The 20,588-nt window shown below is 38.5% G+C and overlaps 1 protein-coding gene across 1 annotated transcript in view; it reads left to right on the forward strand.

The window, feature by feature from the left end:
- Positions 1 to 1,444: 1,444 nt before the first annotated feature.
- The window catches only part of LOC125244396, a 30,985-nt gene continuing 11,841 nt past the window's right edge, over positions 1,445 to 20,588 (forward strand). The window contains exons 1-7 of the mRNA XM_048154484.1: positions 1,445 to 1,914; positions 3,450 to 3,887; positions 4,921 to 5,364; positions 7,903 to 8,346; positions 15,137 to 15,574; positions 16,153 to 16,602; positions 19,454 to 19,921. Of these exons, the coding sequence (XP_048010441.1) occupies positions 1,445 to 1,914; positions 3,450 to 3,887; positions 4,921 to 5,364; positions 7,903 to 8,346; positions 15,137 to 15,574; positions 16,153 to 16,602; positions 19,454 to 19,921 (3,152 nt within the window). The remainder of the gene's footprint in view (positions 1,915 to 3,449; positions 3,888 to 4,920; positions 5,365 to 7,902; positions 8,347 to 15,136; positions 15,575 to 16,152; positions 16,603 to 19,453; positions 19,922 to 20,588) is intronic.

The raw sequence follows: 20,588 nt of genomic DNA on the forward strand, positions 1-20,588 counted from the left end.
CAGAGAAAATGGAGGAACTGGTCTATGCTGGAACCAAACTCTCTCTTTTGCTACAAGCCCCCAGATATCAACAAAAAAGCGGCGAGCCCTGCAACCACCAAAGCCTGTGGGCCCAGCTTGACCTCCACCTCCTCCTGTGAGAGCTCTTCGGCCCCTGCCACAACACCAGGGCCCTCACCCTCCTCCATCTGTTCTAGGTGAATCAAAAACAACCAATAACATCTCTCAGTGATGTGTGTCAGGTCCCCGCTATGATAACAGTGACTTTGTCAAATGTTTTACAGAACAAGCGGGAACCCAATGTGCCTGTTGCTTTCTCTATTTCTGTTTTTTTACATGATAGAAAGCCTAAGGCCTTTTAAAACTGTTCGGCAAACCCATATAATCCGCTGGCTATTACACACCAAACTAAGATTACTGTAGAGACAGAAAGTAAGACTATTAAATTAGCACTTTTAAACATCCGTTCACTTAAAATTAAATCAATTCTAGATTTTATGCTTCTAAATAAATCATGGCTAGAAGACAGTTGCAGTGCAACAATCCTGAATTAAACAGCCCCTCAAAACTTTATTTTTATGAGCGTCTGCAGAGCCTTTAGGAGAGATTGGGGTGTAGCTGCTCTATTTAAAGATGACTATCAATGCAAGCAAGAGTCATTTGGTGATTACTTGTCATTCGAATATTTAGGTATTTTGTGTTAAAAGGTGCTCCTTGCATTCTACATATAGTTATTTACAGGCCTCCAAAAAACTCTCCAGCCTTTGTTGAGGACTTTACAGAACTGTTATCAGCATTTTCCTCAGAGTTTGACTGTTTTGCTATTACTGGGGACTTTAACATCCACATATAATGCAGAATCCAATATGGCAAATGAAATCATAACTGTTTTGAATACTTTTGATCTGACTCAGCATGTACATGGACCTACACACAATCGTGGACACCTTCTAGATTTAATTATTAGTAAGGGTCTAAACATTTCATCCATTGTCATTAAGGATGTAGCGCTATCTGATCATTTCTGTATTTTCTTTGATATTTTGATCTCTCCTACTGTTGAAGCTAGATCTATCTCGGTCAAAAAGCCATGCTTAAATGAGAATACTAGTGTGCTGTTTATGAAGGCTATATCTTTAACAACCAAGCATATCTGCAGACTCTGTTGATTTTCTCCTTGATTCTTTTGACTTAAAAGTAAAGAATGATAATGATATCATTGCTCCTGTGAAAGTCAGGAAGAAGAGTGGTAGACAAAAAGCACTGTGGAGGACTTCCGGTTTCATCATGAGCGGGTAGTACGCGTTCTAAGATAGCTCCGCACTAAATCCAGTAGAATTCGTTCATAACATCTTTAATAACCACTTATTTTTAGGTAAGGAACCAAGTTTTGAATTATAGTTGATTTAATTGTCAATACAATTTGGTATATTCATAGTTAAACATGCCAGCCAAGCCTCGTAAACCAGCAGATCATGCCGCGCCTGCACCTGCCTCCGCCTCAGACTCTGCTACAGAAGACGCACCGGCTGAAAATACTCTGGACACGGGCAATGTAGTGATTCTTAGCACAATCTCCTCTCTGCGCTCTGAAATACGCTCAGTCAAATCTGATATCGGTGATGTAATAGACTCCAAGATTGAACAACTTGCTGTCTCCATAAGAGGAGAGCTCACCACATTCCAACAAGAGGCCAGCTCCTTGATTTCTGCGGTTAAAATCACCGTGGATGAGCATGCTTCAAAACTGGCTGGCTTGGAAGCTAATGCTTCAACCTCTTCAGATACAGTAGCCAAGCTTGAACAAGAAATGGGCCGTTTAAAGCAGGTGGTCGAGCAGCTTTCGGACAAATTCATGGACCTTGAAGGACGTAGTAGAAGACAAAATATTTGTATACTACACATTAAGGAAGGGTTTTAATAATTCCTGTTCAACCTATATATGCTGCCACTAAGCCAAATAATATGAAAGAACCAAATTGCATATCACAGCTATGCAGATGACACCCAGATTTACCTAGCCCTATCACCTAACGACTACAGCCCCATTGACTCCCTGTGCCAATTTATTGATGAAATTAAAAATTGGATGTGCCTAAAGTTCCTTCAGTTAAACAAAGACAAAACTGAAGTAATTGCATTTGGAAACAAGGATGAAGTTCTCAAAGTGAATGCATACCTTCACTCTAGGGGTCAAACAACTAAAAATCAAGTCAGGAATCTTGGTGTGATTTTGGAATCAGACCTGAGTTTCAGTAGCCATATAAAGACAATAACTAAATCAGCATATTATCACAACAAAAATATTGCAATAATTAGATGCTTTGTCTCCAGTCAAGACTTGTTCATGCTTTCATCACCAGTAGGGTGGATTATTGTAATCCACAATAATCCTCACTGGCTCCTCATTGGTCTTCCCAAAAAGACCATAAGACAGCTGCAGCTCGTAAAAAACGCTGCTGCCAGGATTCTGAGCAGAACCAGAAAACATGAACACCTCACACCAGTCCTCAGGTCCTTGCACTGTCTTCCAGTGCATTTAGAATGGATTTTAAAGTGCTGTTACTTGTTTATAAAACACTCAATGGCCTAGGACCTCAATACATTGCAGGTATGCTCACAGAATATAAACCTAACAGATCACTCAGATCATCAGGATCAAGTCACTTAGAAATACCAAGGGTTCACTCAAAGCAAGGAGAGTCTACTTTTAGCTGTTACGCCAGCCGCAGCTGGAACCAGCTTGAAGAAGAGATCAGATGTGCTCCAACAGTAGCCACATTCAAATCCAGACTCAAAACACATCTTTTTATCTATGCATTGTCCAAACTGTTTGTACTTTATTTTATATGTACTATCTTTTCATTCTTTCAACTCTTTTTCTTTTTTTTTTTTTATTGCATTTTTAATGCATTTTATATCTTTTATGTATCATCTTTTTATTTTCTGACTTTTAATGCATTTTAAATCTTGCTGAAAGAGCAAGATCTGGTTGAAAGAGCTGGGAGATTTAGGAAGTAAGCATTTGTTATCCCTGGATGGAGCTCTGACAGAGTTAGGAAGATTTGTCTGTAAGGGTACTGTTTAAATGCACAGCTACCTGACAAATATATTTTTTGAGTTATCCCTGATGGATGCTGCTCTGTTTAGAGTTAGTCCAGGAAGATTTGTCTGTAAGGGTACTGTTTAAATGCACAGCTACCAGACAACTATAAACACTGCATGAGGAAGATTAACTACACCTGAAGTGATCTACAGTTGTAGATCACTACAACTGAAATATACTGAATGAAGCTAAAACTGAATTGTGTACAAAATAATAATAATAATCACTCCATGTTATGTTCATATATGTTTTTATATTAATAATTCAATGAGTCACTTTTTTCAATATTTTATATTCTCCTACACTGCACAATAAAGTGATAATTATCTGTTTATCTCCACAGATTTTGTGACATTAAGCAGAATGAAGCTGCTGTAAAGATCCTGCTGAATCTGTTTGTTTCAGCATCAGAGCTTAATGAAAATACAGAAGAAAGTTATACTCAACTAGTAACATCTGTGTGCAGCTACACATCTTTCCCCTGTAATGAGAATTATGAAGATTATCAGATTGATCAGTGTGATTTCTTGCTGGATCTGTGTTCACATGTGAAGGACTATGAGACTCAAACAGGCAGGAGTGTCCTTCCAGCATTACAGGCAATTTATCAGTCAGCTCCTGCAGTCTGGATCATAAACCTTTCAGAGAGAAAGAGCTCCATCCTCCTAGAAGTGCTGAAACTCCAAACAGAGAAGAAACCAGTAGAGCTGATAGACTGGACAGATGAAGAGAGTGAAGTGAGGGGATTCCTCCAGTGTCTGCCCTACATCTCACAGCTCAGGTCAGAGTTTTATGGGGAAAAGACCACCATGCTTGATTATTGTATTCAGTGCTCACAATAAAATTACTGAAATTAATGTGTATGTTAGGAAGACAATATGTATGTGAATGTAAACCAGAATTGAAAACACTGAATTAAAGTGTGGTTTTTGTCAACACCACAGCAGCCAGATGAATAAACTTTTCAAGTCAGGTTTAACAAGTTAGTCATTTCATAGTTTTTTCTTCAAGACTGATCATAACTGTTTTAAACCAGTTACATAAAAAGGTAGATTGGTGTAATTTGAATATGTAATGAAAGACTGATTATCCTTAACTAATTGTTGGTTGTTCAGAGTAGTTCTTGTGACACAGTCTTAATTTTGCGGCTGTGTTTATGCGGCTGACGCTGACAGTCATGTTGTAAGTAGATCTGTTGATCAAATCTTGTTCATTCAGTCTCTGTAGAGATTGATTCTGTTCATGTATTTCTATTATAGCAGCTTCATGCAGCACACAGTATGTTTATATATGCGGTTATAATCAAGCTACAGTGGGGTTTAGCATAGTTGAGCCACAATCTTCATCTCTCTGTCCAAATATACATGACACAATACATAATCAGATATTTGCAGGATTAAAAATCATCACACATGACCCTTGACTTTCATAGCCAAGATACAATCACATGGTCTGTTGACTGTTAATCAATCCTGTCAATCAGAAAACAAACACAGTGTAGAAACTGTCTGTCTGACACAGGTTTACCTTCATATCAACTCAATATGTGCCAATTACATGTACTTGAAATCAATGATTTAAGGAAATTAATTAAGTTACTCCAATTTTTTTTTTAAATTTTGCTTAGAGTCCAAAGATTGAAGTTATATAAAAATATCTAATTTAATATTCAATTTGGGATTATATTTATAACACTCACTCTATCACAATAGACTATTAATAAATATATTAATAAATAATTCAATGAGTCACTTTTTTCAATATTTTATATTCTACACTGTATAATAAAGTGATAATTGTGTTTATCTCCACAGATTTTTTTACATTAACAACATGGAGAGAGAAGCTGCTGTAAAGTTTCTGCTGAATCTGTTTGTTTCAGCATCAGAGTTTGATGAAAATACAGAAGAAAATTACACTGAACTATTAACATCTGTGTGCAGCTACACATCTTTCCCCTGTGATGAGAATTATGAAGATTATCAGATTGATCAGTGTGATTTCCTGCTGGATCTGTGTTCACATGTGAAGGACAATGAGACTCAAACAGGTAGGAGTGTCCTTCCAGCATTACAGCCAATTTATCAGTCAGCTCCTGCAGTCTGGATCATAAACCTCTCAGAAAGAAAGAGCTCCATCCTCCTGGAAGTGCTGAAACTCCAAACAGAAAAGAAACCAGCAGAGCTGATAGACTGGACAGATGAAGAGAGTGAAGTGAGGGGATTCCTCCAGTGTCTGCCCTACATCTCACAGCTCAGGTGAGAGTTTTATGGGGAAAAGACCAGCATGTTTGTTTCATTTTATTCAGTGCTCACAATAAAATTACTGAAATTAATGTGTATGTTAGGAAGACAATATACAGTGGGTACCGAAAGTATTCAGACCCTCTTAAATTTTTCACTCTTTGTTATATTGCAACCATTTGCTAAAATCATTTAAGTTCATTTTTTTTCCTCATTAATGTACACACAGCACCCCATATTGACAAAAAAACACAGAATTGTTGACATTTTTGCAGATTTATTAAAAAAGAAAAACTGAAATATCACATGGTCCTAAGTATTCAGACCCTTTGCTCTGTATTTAGTAGAAGCACCCTTTTGATCTAATACAGCCATGAGTCTTTTTGGGAAAGATGCAACAAGTTTTTCACACCTGGATTTGGGGATCCTCTGCCATTCCTCCTTGCAGATCCTCTCCAGTTCTGTCAGGTTGGATGGTAAACATTGGTGGACAGCCATTTTTAGGTCTCTCCAGAGATGCTCAATTGGGTTTAAGTCAGGGCTCTGGCTGGGCCATTCAAGAACAGTCACAGAGTTGTGAAGCCACTCCTTTGTTATTTTAGCTGTGTGCTTAGGGTCATTGTCTTGTTGGAAGGTAAACTTTCGGCACAGTCTGAGGTCCTGAGCACTCTGGAGAAGGTTTTCGTCCAGGATATCCCTGTACTTGGCCGCATTCATCTTTCCCTCGATTGCAACCAGTTGTCCTGTCCCTGCAGCTGAAAACACCCCCACAGCATGATGCTGCCACCACCATGCTTCACTGTTGGGACTGTATTGGACAGGTGATGAGCAGTGCCTGGTTTTCTCCACACATACCGCTTAGAATTAAGGACAAAAAGTTCTACCTTGGTCTCATCAGACCAGAGAATCTTATTTGTCACCATCTTGGCAAACTCCATGTGGACTTTCATGTGTCTTGCACTGAGGAGAGGCTTCCGTCGGGTCACTCTGCCATAAAGCCCCGACTGGTGGAGGGCTGCACTGATGGTTGACTTTCTACAACTTTCTCCCGTCTCCCGACTGCATCTCTGGAGCTCAGCCACAGTGATCTTTGGGTTCTTCTTTACCTCTCTCACCAAGGCTCTTTTCCTCCGATAGCTCAGTTTGGCCAGACGGCCAGATCTAGGAAGGGTTCTGGTCATCCCAAATGTCTTCCATTTAAGGATTATGGAGGCCACTGTGCTCTTAGGAACCTTAAGTGCAGCAGAAATTTTTGTAACCTTGGCCAGATCTGTGCCTTGCCACAATTGTGTTTCTGAGCTCTTCAGGCAGTTCCTTTGGCCTCATGATTCTCATTTGCTCTGACATGCACTGTGAGCTGTAAGGTCTTATATAGACAGGTGTGTGGCTTTCCTAATCAAACACAGCTGGACTCAAATGAAGGTGTAGAACCATCTCAAGGATGATCAGAAGAAATGGACAGCACCTGAGTTAAATATATGAGTGTCACAGCAAAGGGTCTGAATACTTAGGACCATGTGATATTTCAGTTTTTCTTTTTGAATAAATCTGCAAAAATGTCAACAATTATGTGTTTTTCTGTCAATATGGGGTGCTGTGTGTACATTAATGAGGAAAAAAATGAACTTAAATGATTTTAGCAAATGGCTGCAATATAACAAAGAGTGAAAAATTTAAGGGGGTTTTGTCAACATCACAGCGGCCAGATTAAAGAATGATTAAAGAATGAAAGACTGGTTATCCTTAACTAATTGCTAGTTGTTCAGACTAGTTCTTGTGACACAGTCTTAATTTTGCGGCTTTGTTTATGCGGCTGACACTGACAGTCATGTTGTAAGTAGATCTGTTGATCAAATCTTGTTCATTCAGTCTCTGTAGAGATTGATGTGATTTTTCATGTATTTCTATTATAGCAGCTTCATGCAGCACACAGTATGTTTATATATGCGGTTATAATTGAGCTACAGTGGGGTTTAGCATAGTTGAGCCACAATCTTCATCTCTCTGTCCAAATATACAAGACACAATACATAATCAAATATTTGCAGGATTAAAAATCATCACACATTACCCTTGACTTTCACAGTTAGTGCAGAACGACGAGACCAATTGTAGTCTGATGAACATGCTGGATGAAGTCTTGATACAATCACATGATCTGTTGACTGTTAATCAATCCTGTCAATCAGAAAACAAACACAGTGTAGAAACTGTCTGTCTGAAACAGGTTTACCTTCATATCAACTCAATATGTGCCAACAAGTACTTGAAATCAATGATTTACGGAAATTAATTAAGTTACTCCATTTTTTTTAAATTTTCCTTAGATTCCAAAAGATTGAAGTTATATAACACTCACTCTATCACAACCAGACACTACAACTGAAATATAAACTGAATGAAGCTAAAACTGAATTGTGTAAAAAAAAAAAAAACACTCCATGTTATGTTCATATATGTTTTATATTAATTAATAATTTAATGAGTCACTTTTTTTCAATATTTTATATTTTACACTGCATAATAAAGTGATATTTGTCTTTATCTCCACAGATTTTTTTACATTAACAGCATGAAGAGAGAAGCTGCTGTAAAGTTTCTGCTTAATCTGTTTGTTTCAGCATCAGAGCTTGATGAAAATACAGAAGAAAATTACACTGAACTATTAACATCTGTGTGCAGCTACACATATTTCCCCCGCAGTGAAAACTATGCTTGCCATCACTCTGGTCAGTGTGATTTCCTGCTGGATCTGTACTCACATGTGAAGGACTATGAGACTCAAACAGGCAGGAGTGTCTTTCCAGCATTACAGCCAATTTATCGTTCAGCTCCTGCAGTCTGGAGAATAAAGCTCTCAGAGAGAAAGAGCTCCATCCTCCTAGAAGTGCTGAAACTCCAAACAGAGAAGAAACCATTAGCGCTGATAGACTGGACAGATGAAGAGAGTGAAGTGAGGGGATTCCTCCAGTGTCTGCCCTACATCTCACAGCTCAGGTGAGAGTTTTATGGGGAAAAGACCACACATGCTTGATTATTGTATTCAGTGCTCACAATAAAATTACTGAAATTAATGTGTATATTAGGAAGACAATATATATGTGAATGTGAACCAGAATTGAAAACACTGAATTGAAGTGTGGTTTTGTCAACACCACAGCGGTTAGGTGCATAATCTTCTCAGACTAGTCTTACAAGTTAGTCGTCTCCTGTTTTTTTCTTCAAGACTGATCATTACTATTTTAAATCAGTTACATAAAAAGGTAGAGTGGTGTAATTTGAATCTGTAAATTAAGATTAGCCCTAACTAATTGCTAGTTGTTCAGACTAGTTCTTATGACACAGTCTTAATTGTGCGGCTGTGTTTACCCGGCTGACGCTGACAGTCGTGTTGTAAGTAGATCTGTTGATCAGATATTTTTCAGTCAGTCTCTGTAGAGATTGATTCTGTACATGTATTTCTATTATAGCAGCTTCATGCAGCAAACAGTGTTTATATATTTGGTTATAATCGAGCTACGTCTTCCTGCTTTGTTACTGTTTGGACGCTCTTGCTTACAGCTCCGCGCTTTGCTCTATTGCTTTTATATTTTATCTGCTAACTTTAACTACAGCAAATCAGCACAGTGCTCAAATGACAAATCTTGGCACCAACATACTTTTTAACTGGAAGATTGCTACAAAAAAGTGGAATTTTTATCAGTCCAGCCTCCCACTGACAGCAGCAATCAGCTTACATTCTGGAGAAGGGTAAACACAGTTGCCTATATTCAAAAGGATTAGAAATAATATGCTTCTGCTGGTTGAAGAATCTACTTGCTGCACAAACTGCCACAGACAGGATTGCAGTTCTTGAAACAAAATTACTTGCGGGACTGCCAAACCAGACAGAACACACAACAGAGCTTCGTCGTGGACGTCCTCATCACACAGCCGGCGAGTCCCATGAAAATAATGCTCCTAAACGGGTCATACTGAGTGCCGTAACTAATAAACATACTAATCGATGGCACAAACAGGGAGCGAGACCCAAAGGCACTCGAGACATCAGATTCTCACGAGTATCACATATTGCAGTAGGATCCTCTACCCTAAACACTAGTTCCCCACCACCACCAATACATCTGGAGAACAGATTTGAAGTGTTAATGGATGTGGGTGAGGAATCTCCAGACATGATGAATGTGGGTGAGGAATCCCCAAACATGATCAGACACAGATCAAATCAGCCAGCTAACTGCCGCTCACGGTCGAGCAGACAGTAGCACTCAGCTTAGGACTCTGATAGTGGGTGACTCCATAATCAGAAACATTAGCAGCAGGGATACAACTACATGCTGCCTTCCACAAGCAACAGTTTCTGATGTAAACAGGGAACTTAAGAGCATTCTGATGAAATATAAGACTGCAAATCGACTAAGCATTCATGTGGGGAAGAATGATATTCAGAAAAAGGAGTCAGAACTCCTTAAAAGGGATTTTAATTAACTTTTTGAAATGCTTAGAAGACTAAAAGTTCAGTCTTTCATCAGTGCACCACTCCCAGCAAGAGGAACAAATAGATTTTCACGGTTGCTTGGGTTTTCACTAGTGGTGGGCATAGATTATTTTTTTAAATCTAGATTAATCTAGATTCATTTTGGAATTAATCTAGATTAATCTAGATTAAAATGGCTCATTTGAATTCTGCCGAAGACATTCAGAATATGTGAGCTACCCAAATAATAGGTGCGTCCCAATTGGCGTACTTATGCACTATTCTATGACGTTTTTAAGTATAAATAGTGCGAGTAGTGCGTTCACACAGAAAATTCCAAAATGAAAAAGTGCACTTTAAATACCCGGATGATGCACTAAATTAACGGAAAAAACGAAGTGTGGAATGTTGGACAATTCGTGCACTCAACTGTCGCAGATTTAATTACGTAATGGAGGGGAAGGGAGGATCAGACTCCCTTGTTAAATGACAAAATAACCTTATATAATTCACACACTACATGGATGAGTGCATAGTGCACAAGTACATAGTGTAGAATTGCATATTGTATAGTGCGTCATTTGGGACGCAACTAAAAAGTAATCCGCCATTTTGTCCGACAAAGCAGACAGGAGTTAGAAGATTAACCTTGGTGGAGTTGAACTTGAAAAATTGTGTATATTGACATCTTTTCGCGTTTGAACAACATTAATTCTCATGTTCATTCATGTTTATTTGATGCTATAAATGGACTCGTAGTAAGAGATGATCGGTTTACGAGCCTCTTGAGCTGAGGCGCTACAGCAATCTGTCACGACCATGGTCACGACACATTAAAGAGCAACAAACCGGTTTTTATTGTTTGAATTTCTTAAAAAAAAAAGTTTTAAAGCTGGGACTTTGTTTAATATCATAAGTAACCTGCTCTGTCTTGTCTGTCAATGTGTTGTCAGTGTCCTCTTTGTTCTGAGATGTATTTTTCACTGTGTGGCGTCACAGCGCCACGGCTTGTCAGACAAAGCAACAGTAACTAAGGGGGGCGGGTCTTTGTGAAGGGTCAATTCGGCTAGGTATACATCCGCGCTAATATATCAAGGTGAAAGTCATCATAGCTTGCGTAGAATAGACCCAGCTCCCAACCCAACTTTGAGAATAGATTAACGGCGGTATTTTTTTATCGCCCAATAAGAGTCTCACGTTAACGCAGCACATTAACGCCGATAACGGCCCACCACTAGTTTTCACACATGGGTGCAAAAAAACTAAAACATAAAGGGACTGAATTTCATTGACAACTTCAATCTGTTCTGGAGTCAGAGACAAATGTTTACACATGATGGCCTGCACCCAAACAAACTGGGCTCAAGAGTGCTAATATCTACGTCTCCCTCCATCATCCTTCAGCAGTGTGTGCAAATCCACTCAATCTGAATGGCACAAACACACCTGGATAGAGTACAACTGACCACAGGACTTCATTTCAGAATGAACATGCGGTTGACACATCCCACAAGGACAAAGATAACACCCTGCAGCCACAACAACCACTGCTCACAGACACAATCCTGACTGAGCCCTGTCCACAGAGCTCACCGATAGACAGTGACATGTTAGAACTGCTCCAAGATTCAGCACCCAAGGACGACTTTCGGGAAAACAGTCAGGGAAGCCAGGACAACATATTACAGCCTCCTTTAACACTAGAGCAACAGCCTCTCTCACCGGACAAGTTATCCCTCTCTCCAGTATCCCCTCTTCTGTGTTTCTCAGAGAAAATGGAGGAACTGGTCTATGCTGGAACCAAACTCTCTCTTTTGCTACGAGCCCCCAGATATCAACAAAAAAGCGGCGAGCCCTGCAACCACCAAAGCCTGTGGGCCCAGCTTGACCTCCCCTCCTCCTGTGAGAGCTCTTCGGCCCCTGCCACAACACCAGGGCCCTCGCCCTCCTCCATCTGTTCTAGGTGAATCAAAAACAACCAATAACATCTCTCAGTGATGTGTGTCAGGTCCCCGCTATAATAACAGTGACTTTGACAAATGTTTACAGAACAAGCGGGAACCCAATGTGCCTGTTGCTTTCTCTATTTCTGTTTTTTTACGTGATAGAAAGCCTAAGGCCTTTTAAAACCGTTTGGCAAACCCATATAATCCGCTGGCTATTACACGCCAAACTAAGATTACTGTAGAGACAGAAAGTAAGACTATTAAGTTAGCACTTTTAAACATCCGCTCACTTAAAATTAAATCAGTTCTAGATTTTATGCTTCTAAATAAATCATGGCTAGAAGACAGTTGCAGTGCAACAATCCTGAATTAAACAGCCCCTCAAAACTTTACTTTTATGAGCGTCTGCAGAGCCTTTAGGAGAGATGGATGTGTAGCTGCTCTATTTAAAGATGACTATCAATGCAAGCAAGTGTCATTTGGTGATTACTTGTCATTCGAATATTTAGGTATTTTGTGTTAAAAGGTGCTCCTTGCATTCTACTTATAGTTATTTACAGGCCTCCAAAAAAACTCTCCAGCCTTTGTTGAGGACTTTACAGAACTGTTATCAGCATTTTCCTCAGAGTTTGACTGTTTTGCTATTACTGGGGACTTTAACATCCACATATAATGCAGAATCCAATATGGCAAATGAAATCATAACTGTTTTGAATACTTTTGATCTGACTCAGCATGTACATGGACCCACACACAATCGTGGACACCTTCTATTTAATTATTTAATTATTAGATTTAATTATAAGATAATTATATTATAAGATAATTATATTATTATATTATTAATTATAATAAGATAATTATAGGATTTAATTATTAGTAAGGGTCTAAACATTTCATCCATTGTCATTAAGGATGTAGCACTATCTGATCATTTCTGTATTTTCTTTGATATTTTGATCTCTCCTACTGTTGAAGCTAGATCTATCTCGGTCAAAAAGCCATGCTTAAATGAGAATACTAGTGTGCTGTTTATGAAGGCTATATCTTTAACAACCAAGCATATCTGCAGACTCTGTTGATTTTCTCCTTGATTCTTTTAACTTAAAAGTAAAGAATGATAATGATATCATTGCTCCTGTGAAAGTCAGGAAGAAGAGTGGTAGACAAAAAGCACTGTGGAGGACTTCCGGTTTCATCATGAGCGGGTAGCACGCGTTCTAAGATAGCTCCGCACTAAATCCAGTAGAATTCGTTCAGAACATCTTTAATAACCACTTATTTTTAGGTAAGGAACCAAGTTTTGAATTATAGTTGATTTAATTGTCAATACAATTTGGTATATTCATAGTTAAACATGCCAGCCAAGCCTCGTAAACCAGCAGATCATGCCGCGCCTGCACCTGCCTCCACCTCGGACTCTGCTACAGAAGACGCACAGCTGAAAATACTCTGGACACGGGCAATGTAGTGATTCTTAGCACAATCTCCTCTCTGCGCTCTGAAATACGCTCAGTCAAATCTGATATCGGTGATGTAATAGACTCCAAGATTGAACAACTTGCTGTCTCCATAAGAGGAGAGCTCACCACATTCCAACAAGAGGCCAGCTCCTTGATTTCTGCGGTTAAAATCACCGTGGATGAGCATGCTTCAAAACTGGCTGGCTTGGAAGCTAATGCTTCAACCTCTTCAGATACAGTAGCCAAGCTTGAACAAGAAATGGGCCGTTTAAAGCAGGTGGTCGAGCAGCTTTCGGACAAATTCATGGACCTTGAAGGACGTAGTAGAAGACAAAATATTTGTATACTACACATTAAGGAAGGGTTTTAATAATTCCTGTTCAACCTATATATGCTGCCACTAAGCCAAATAATATGAAAGAACCAAATTGCATATCACAGCTATGCAGATGACACCCAGATTTACCTAGCCCTATCACCTAACGACTACAGCCCCATTGACTCCCTGTGCCAATTTATTGATGAAATTAAAAATTGGATGTGCCTAAAGTTCCTTCAGTTAAACAAAGACAAAACTGAAGTAATTGCATTTGGAAACAAGGATGAAGTTCTCAAAGTGAATGCATACCTTCACTCTAGGGGTCAAACAACTAAAAATCAAGTCAGGAATCTTGGTGTGATTTTGGAATCAGACCTGAGTTTCAGTAGCCATATAAAGACAATAACTAAATCAGCATATTATCACAACAAAAATATTGCAATAATTAGATGCTTTGTCTCCAGTCAAGACTTGTTCATGCTTTCATCACCAGTAGGGTGGATTATTGTAATCCACAATAATCCTCACTGGCTCCTCATTGGTCTTCCCAAAAAGACCATAAGACAGCTGCAGCTCGTAAAAAACGCTGCTGCCAGGATTCTGAGCAGAACCAGAAAACATGAACACCTCACACCAGTCCTCAGGTCCTTGCACTGTCTTCCAGTGCATTTAGAATGGATTTTAAAGTGCTGTTACTTGTTTATAAAACACTCAATGGCCTAGGACCTCAATACATTGCAGGTATGCTCACAGAATATAAACCTAACAGATCACTCAGATCATCAGGATCAAGTCACTTAGAAATACCAAGGGTTCACTCAAAGCAAGGAGAGTCTACTTTTAGCTGTTACGCCAGCCGCAGCTGGAACCAGCTTGAAGAAGAGATCAGATGTGCTCCAACAGTAGCCACATTCAAATCCAGACTCAAAACACATCTTTTTATCTATGCATTGTCCAAACTGTTTGTACTTTATTTTATATGTACTATCTTTTCATTCTTTCAACTCTTTTTCTTTTTTTTTTTTATTGCATTTTTAATGCATTTTATATCTTTTATGTATCATCTTTTTATTTTCTGACTTTTAATGCATTTTAAATCTTGCTGAAAGAGCAAGATCTGGTTGAAAGAGCTGGGAGATTTAGGAAGTAAGCATTTGTTATCCCTGGATGGAGCTCTGACAGAGTTAGGAAGATTTGTCTGTAAGGGTACTGTTTAAATGCACAGCTACCTGACAAATATATTTTTTGAGTTATCCCTGATGGATGCTGCTCTGTTTAGAGTTAGTCCAGGAAGATTTGTCTGTAAGGGTACTGTTTAAATGCACAGCTACCAGACAACTATAAACACTGCATGAGGAAGATTAACTACACCTGAAGTGATCTACAGTTGTAGATCACTACAACTGAAATATACTGAATGAAGCTAAAACTGAATTGTGTACAAAATAATAATAATAATAATAATCACTCCGTTATGTTCATATATGTTTTTATATTAATAATTCAATGAGTCACTTTTTTCAATATTTTATATTCTCCTACACTGCACAATAAAGTGATAATTATCTGTTTATCTCCACAGATTTTGTGACATTAAGCAGAATGAAGCTGCTGTAAAGATCCTGCTGAATCTATTTGTTTCAGCATCAGAGCTTAATGAAAATACAGAAGAAAGTTATACTCAACTAGTAACATCTGTGTGCAGCTACACATCTTTCCCCTGTGATGAGAATTATGAAGATTATCAGATTGATCAGTGTGATTTCCTGCTGGATCTGTACTCACATGTGAAGGACTATGAGACTCAAACAGGCAGGAGTGTCTTTCCAGCATTACAGGCAATTTATCAGTCAGCTCCTGCAGTCTGGAGCATAAAGCTCTCAGAGAGAAAGAGCTCCATCCTCCTAGAAGTGCTGAAACTCCAAACAGAGAAGAAACCAGTAGAGCTGAGAGACTGGACAGATGAAGAGAGTGAAGTGAGGGGATTCCTCCAGTGTCTGCCCTACATCTCACAGCTCCGGTCAGAGTTTTATGGGGAAAAGACCACCATGCTTGATTATTGCACACAGTATGTTTATATATGCGGTTACAATCGAGCTACAGTGGGGTTTAGCATAGTTGAGCCACAATCTTCATCTCTCTGTCCAAATATACATGACACAATACATAATCAGATATTTGCAGGATTAAAAATCATCACACATGACCCTTGATTTTCACAGCCAAGATACAATCACATGATCTGTTGACTGTTAATCAATCCTGTCAATCAGAAAACAAACACAGTGTAGAAACTGTCGGAAACAGGTTTACCTTCATATCAACTCAATATGTGCCATTTACATGTACTTGAAATCAATGGTTTAAGGAAATTAATTAAGTTACTCCAATTTTTTTTTAATTTTGCTTAGAGTCCAAGGATTGAAGTTATATAAAAATATGTAATTTAATATTCAATTTGGGATTATATTTATAACACTCACTCTATCACAATAGACTATTAATAAATATATTAATAAATAATTCAATGAGTCACTTTTTTCAATATTTTATATTCTACACTGCATAATAAAGTGATAATTGTGTTTATCTCCACAGATTTTTTTACATTAACAACATGAAGAGAGAAGCTGCTGTAAAGATCCTGCTGAATCTGTTTGTTTCAGCATCAGAGTTTGATGAAAATACAGAAGAAAATTACACTGAACTATTAACATCTATGTGCAGCTACACATCTTTCCCCTGTGGGGAGAATTATAGTCATTATTATATAAAGATTCATCAGTGTGATTTCCTGCTGGATCTGTGGTCACATGTGAAGGACAATGAGACTCAAACAGGCAGGAGTGTCCTTCCAGCATTACAGACGATTTATCATTCAGCTCCTGCAGTCTGGATCATAAAGCTCTCAGAGAGAAAGAGCTCCATCCTCCTAGAAGTGCTGAAACTCCAAACAGAGAAGAAACCAGTAAAGCTGATAGACTGGACAGATGAAGAGAGTGAAGTGAGGGGATTCCTCCAGTGTCTGCCCTACATCTCCCAGCTCAGGTGAGAGTTTTATGGGGAAAAGACCAGCCATGCTTGATTATTGTATTCAGTGCTCATAATAAAATTAAAGGGGTCATGAACTGTGTTGTTTTATTGTTTTATTATGTTTCCTGGGGTGCACTTATAATGTTAGTATGCTTTTTACATCCAAAATTGTCATCATTTATAAATAAAAGGCATTTTTCCTACCCTTATTTTAGCCCTCTGGTTTGAACATTCTGTTTTAAGGGGCGTGTCTGCTGTGAGACTTCAATGTAAACACCCACTGCTGTGATTGGCTAACATCTTTCCAATTAAAATAGCCAACTATTACTCTCTCTTTTAGCGTGTTTTTTTCTATTTCAGCTCTCAAGGTTAACTAATCTTGAAAAGTAATGCATTACATTTAGATCTATGACATTATATTTAGATCGTGGCATGAAAGGTTGCAGTGATGAACACTGTAGCAGATCACAGACATGTTGAGTGAATGAAAGCAGAATCTCGTTTTCAGATTATTTTCATCCTACTGAAAGAAACAACACAAGTTGACATTTAGTCACGGTTTTGATTTACTGACACATAGACAAAGAACATCTGAGTGTACATGAATAATTACATATCAGATCAGGCATTAGAATGGACAGCTACTTAAATGTTGTCTCATTACTGTTGAGTCCAGGCACTGCACAATATTTTGTAATCCTTAACGGCATGTTTATTGCTTGGTAGCTCGATCTGGTTTAGCACCACATAGGCCTATGTTACTTAGACTACCTATTCTATTGCATGTCATGTGTGAATCGGTGGGTGGGGCTAAACAGGCAGTGATGAAGTAGGCGTTGATCTTCTAATGCAGTGGCGGTGCTTGCTGCCCTTTGACGTCATAGATCCCCACTTGACCTCTTATTTGTCAAAAGCTCAAGGAAAATTTGATTTCTCAGTTCATAACCCCTTTAATTAAATTAATGTGTATGTCGGGTAGACAATATATATGTGGATGTGAACCAGAATTGAAAACACTGAACTGAAGTGTGGTTTTGTCAACACCACAACAGCCAGTTGCATAAACTTCTCAAACTAGTCTTACAAGTTAGTTGTCTCCTTTTTTTCTTCTTCAAGACTGATCATAACTGTAAATTGAATCTAAAAAGTAAGACTGATTATCCCTAACTAATTTCTAGTTGTTCAGACTAGTTCTTATAACACAGTCTTAGTTGCTGTGTTTATGTAGCTGACCGCTGACAGTCGTGTTGTAAGTAGATCTGATGATCAAATCTTGTTCAGTCAGTCTCTGTAGAGATTGATTCTGTTCATGTATTTCTATTATAGCAGCTTCATGCAGCACAAAGTATGTTTATATATGCGGTTATAATCAAGATACAGTGGGTTTTTGCATAGTTGAGCCACAATCTTCATCTCTCTGTCCAAATATACATGACACAATACATAATCAAATATTTCCAGGATTAAAATTATGACACATTACCTGACAATTTTAACTGGACTAAAAAAATGTCCATAACATTTTAAAAGACTGATAATTGTTTTAGCCCAACTGAAATCTAATGCTTAAAGTGCATGTAAACATGATTACTGATGTGATGTGATACACAGAACAAAATGTCTCGGGTTACGACTGTAACCCTTGTTCCCTGAGAAAGGGAACGAAACACTGCGTCGGTAACAACACTTTGGGGAATACCCCCAGCGTAGCGCATCTGAAGTATGAATGAAACTATAGAATGGGCCTCTAGTAGAATGGGCCCTCAAGGCCACAGGTGAAGGCAAACCACGCACCTGATAAGCCGAGGCAATAGCCTGAATAATCCAATTACTAATCGTCTGCTTGGAAGCAGGAAGTCCCTTCTTGGGTGATCCAAAGCACACCAACAACTGTTCTGACCTCCTCCAATGAGAGGACTTTTCAATAAAAATGTTCAACGCTCTGACAAGACAGAGCAGATGAAGCCTCTCCTCTTCCGCTGACACATGAGGTGGAGGATGAAAGGCCTGAAGAACCACTGGCCGTGCCACATTAGATGGCACCTTGGGTACATAGCCAGCCCTTGGGTGTAAAATGGACTTAAATCTCCTAGGGGCAAACTCCAGGCAAGTCGGCGAGATAGCCAAGGCCTGGAGATCCCCCACTCTCTTGAGCGAAGTAATCGCTAGGAGAAAGACCATCTCCAAAGTCAGGTTCTTCACCGTAGCCGACTCAAGAGGTTCGAAGGGAACAAGAGACAGCCCTTCAAGAACCACTGCCAGATCCCAAGTTGGGACTCTGGAATGATCGCAGGCCTCATCCTTAAAGTACCACGGAGGAAACGTACGACCAGCTGGTGCCTGCCCTGAGGCCCATCACTTAAAGCTGCAATGGCAGCCACGTACACCTTTAGTCACATTATCACATTATCTGTTGACTGTTAATCAATCCTGTCAATCAGAAAACAAACACAGTGTAGAAACTGTCTGTCTGACACAGGTTTACCTTCATATCAACTCAATATGTGCCAATGACATGTATTTGAAATTAATTTTTTTAAAGGAAATTAAATTACTGAAACTTTTTTTTTTTTTTTTTTGGCTTGGATTTTGAAAGATAAAAGCTATACAAAAATTCTTTATTTACTAATTATTCAATTTGGGATTATATTTATAACACACACTCTATACACAACCAGCCACTACAACTGAAATATAAACTGAATGAATAGTTAAAACTGAATTGTGTAAAAGATACTCCACTTATGTATAACTAATGTTTATATGTTTTTATATTAATTAATAATAAATCAATGAATCACTTTCAATATTTTAAATTCTCCTACACTGTACAATAAAGTAATAACTGTGTGGTTTATCTCCACAGATTTTATTACATTATCTACAGGAAGAGAGAAGCTGCTGCAAAGTTTCTGCTGAATCTGTTTGTTTCAGCATCAGAGTTTGATGAAAATACAGAAGAAAATTACACTGAACTACTAACATCTGTGTGCAGTTACACATCTTTCCCCTATGATGATGATGATGATGATGATGATGATGATGATGATGATGAGCATACTGAGGATCACTGTGATTTCCTGCTGGATCTGTGGTCATATGTGAAGGACTATGAGACTCAAACAGGCAGGAGTGTCCCTCCAGGATTACAGACAATTTTTCAGTCAGCTCCTGCATTCTGGAGCATAAAACTCTCAGAGAGAAAGAGCTCCATCCTCCTAGAAGTGCTGAAACTCCAAACAGAGAAGAAACCAGTAGAGCTGATAGACTGGACAGATGAAGAGAGTGAAGTGAGGGGATTCCTCCAGTGTCTGCCCTACATCTCACAGCTCAGGTCAGAGTTTTATGGGGAAAAGACCACACATGCTTGATAATTTTATTCAGTGCTCACAATAAAATTACTGAAATTAATGTGTATGTTAGGAAGACAATATATATGTGAATGTGAACCAGAATTGAAAATGCTGAATTGAATTGTGGTTTTGTCAACATCACAGCAGCCAGATGAATAAACTTCTCAGTCAAGTTTTAAAAGTTAGTTATTTCATAGTTTTTTCTTTAAGACTGATCATAACTGTTTTAAACCAGTTACATAAAAAGGTAGATTGGTGTAATTTGAATCTGTAATGAAAGACTGATTATCCTTAACTAATTGCTAGTTGTTCAAACTAGTTCTTATGACACAGTCTTAATTTTGCGGCTTTGTTTATGCAGCTGACCGCTGAGAGTCGTGTTGATATGTTGATTGAATCTTGTTCATTCAGTCTCTGTAGAGATTGATTCTGTTCATGTATTTCTATTATAGCAGCTTCATGCAACACACAGTATGTTTATATATGCGGTTATAATCGAGCTACAGTGGGGTTTAGCATAGTTGAGCCACAATCTTCATCTCTCTGTCCAAATATACATGACACAATACATAATCAAATATTTGCAGGATTAAAAATCATCACACATGACCCTTGACTTTCACAGTTAATGCAGAACGACGAGGACAG

This window comes from Megalobrama amblycephala, linkage group LG14 (assembly GCF_018812025.1).
Source record: "Megalobrama amblycephala isolate DHTTF-2021 linkage group LG14, ASM1881202v1, whole genome shotgun sequence".
NCBI lineage: Eukaryota > Metazoa > Chordata > Actinopteri > Cypriniformes > Xenocyprididae > Megalobrama > Megalobrama amblycephala.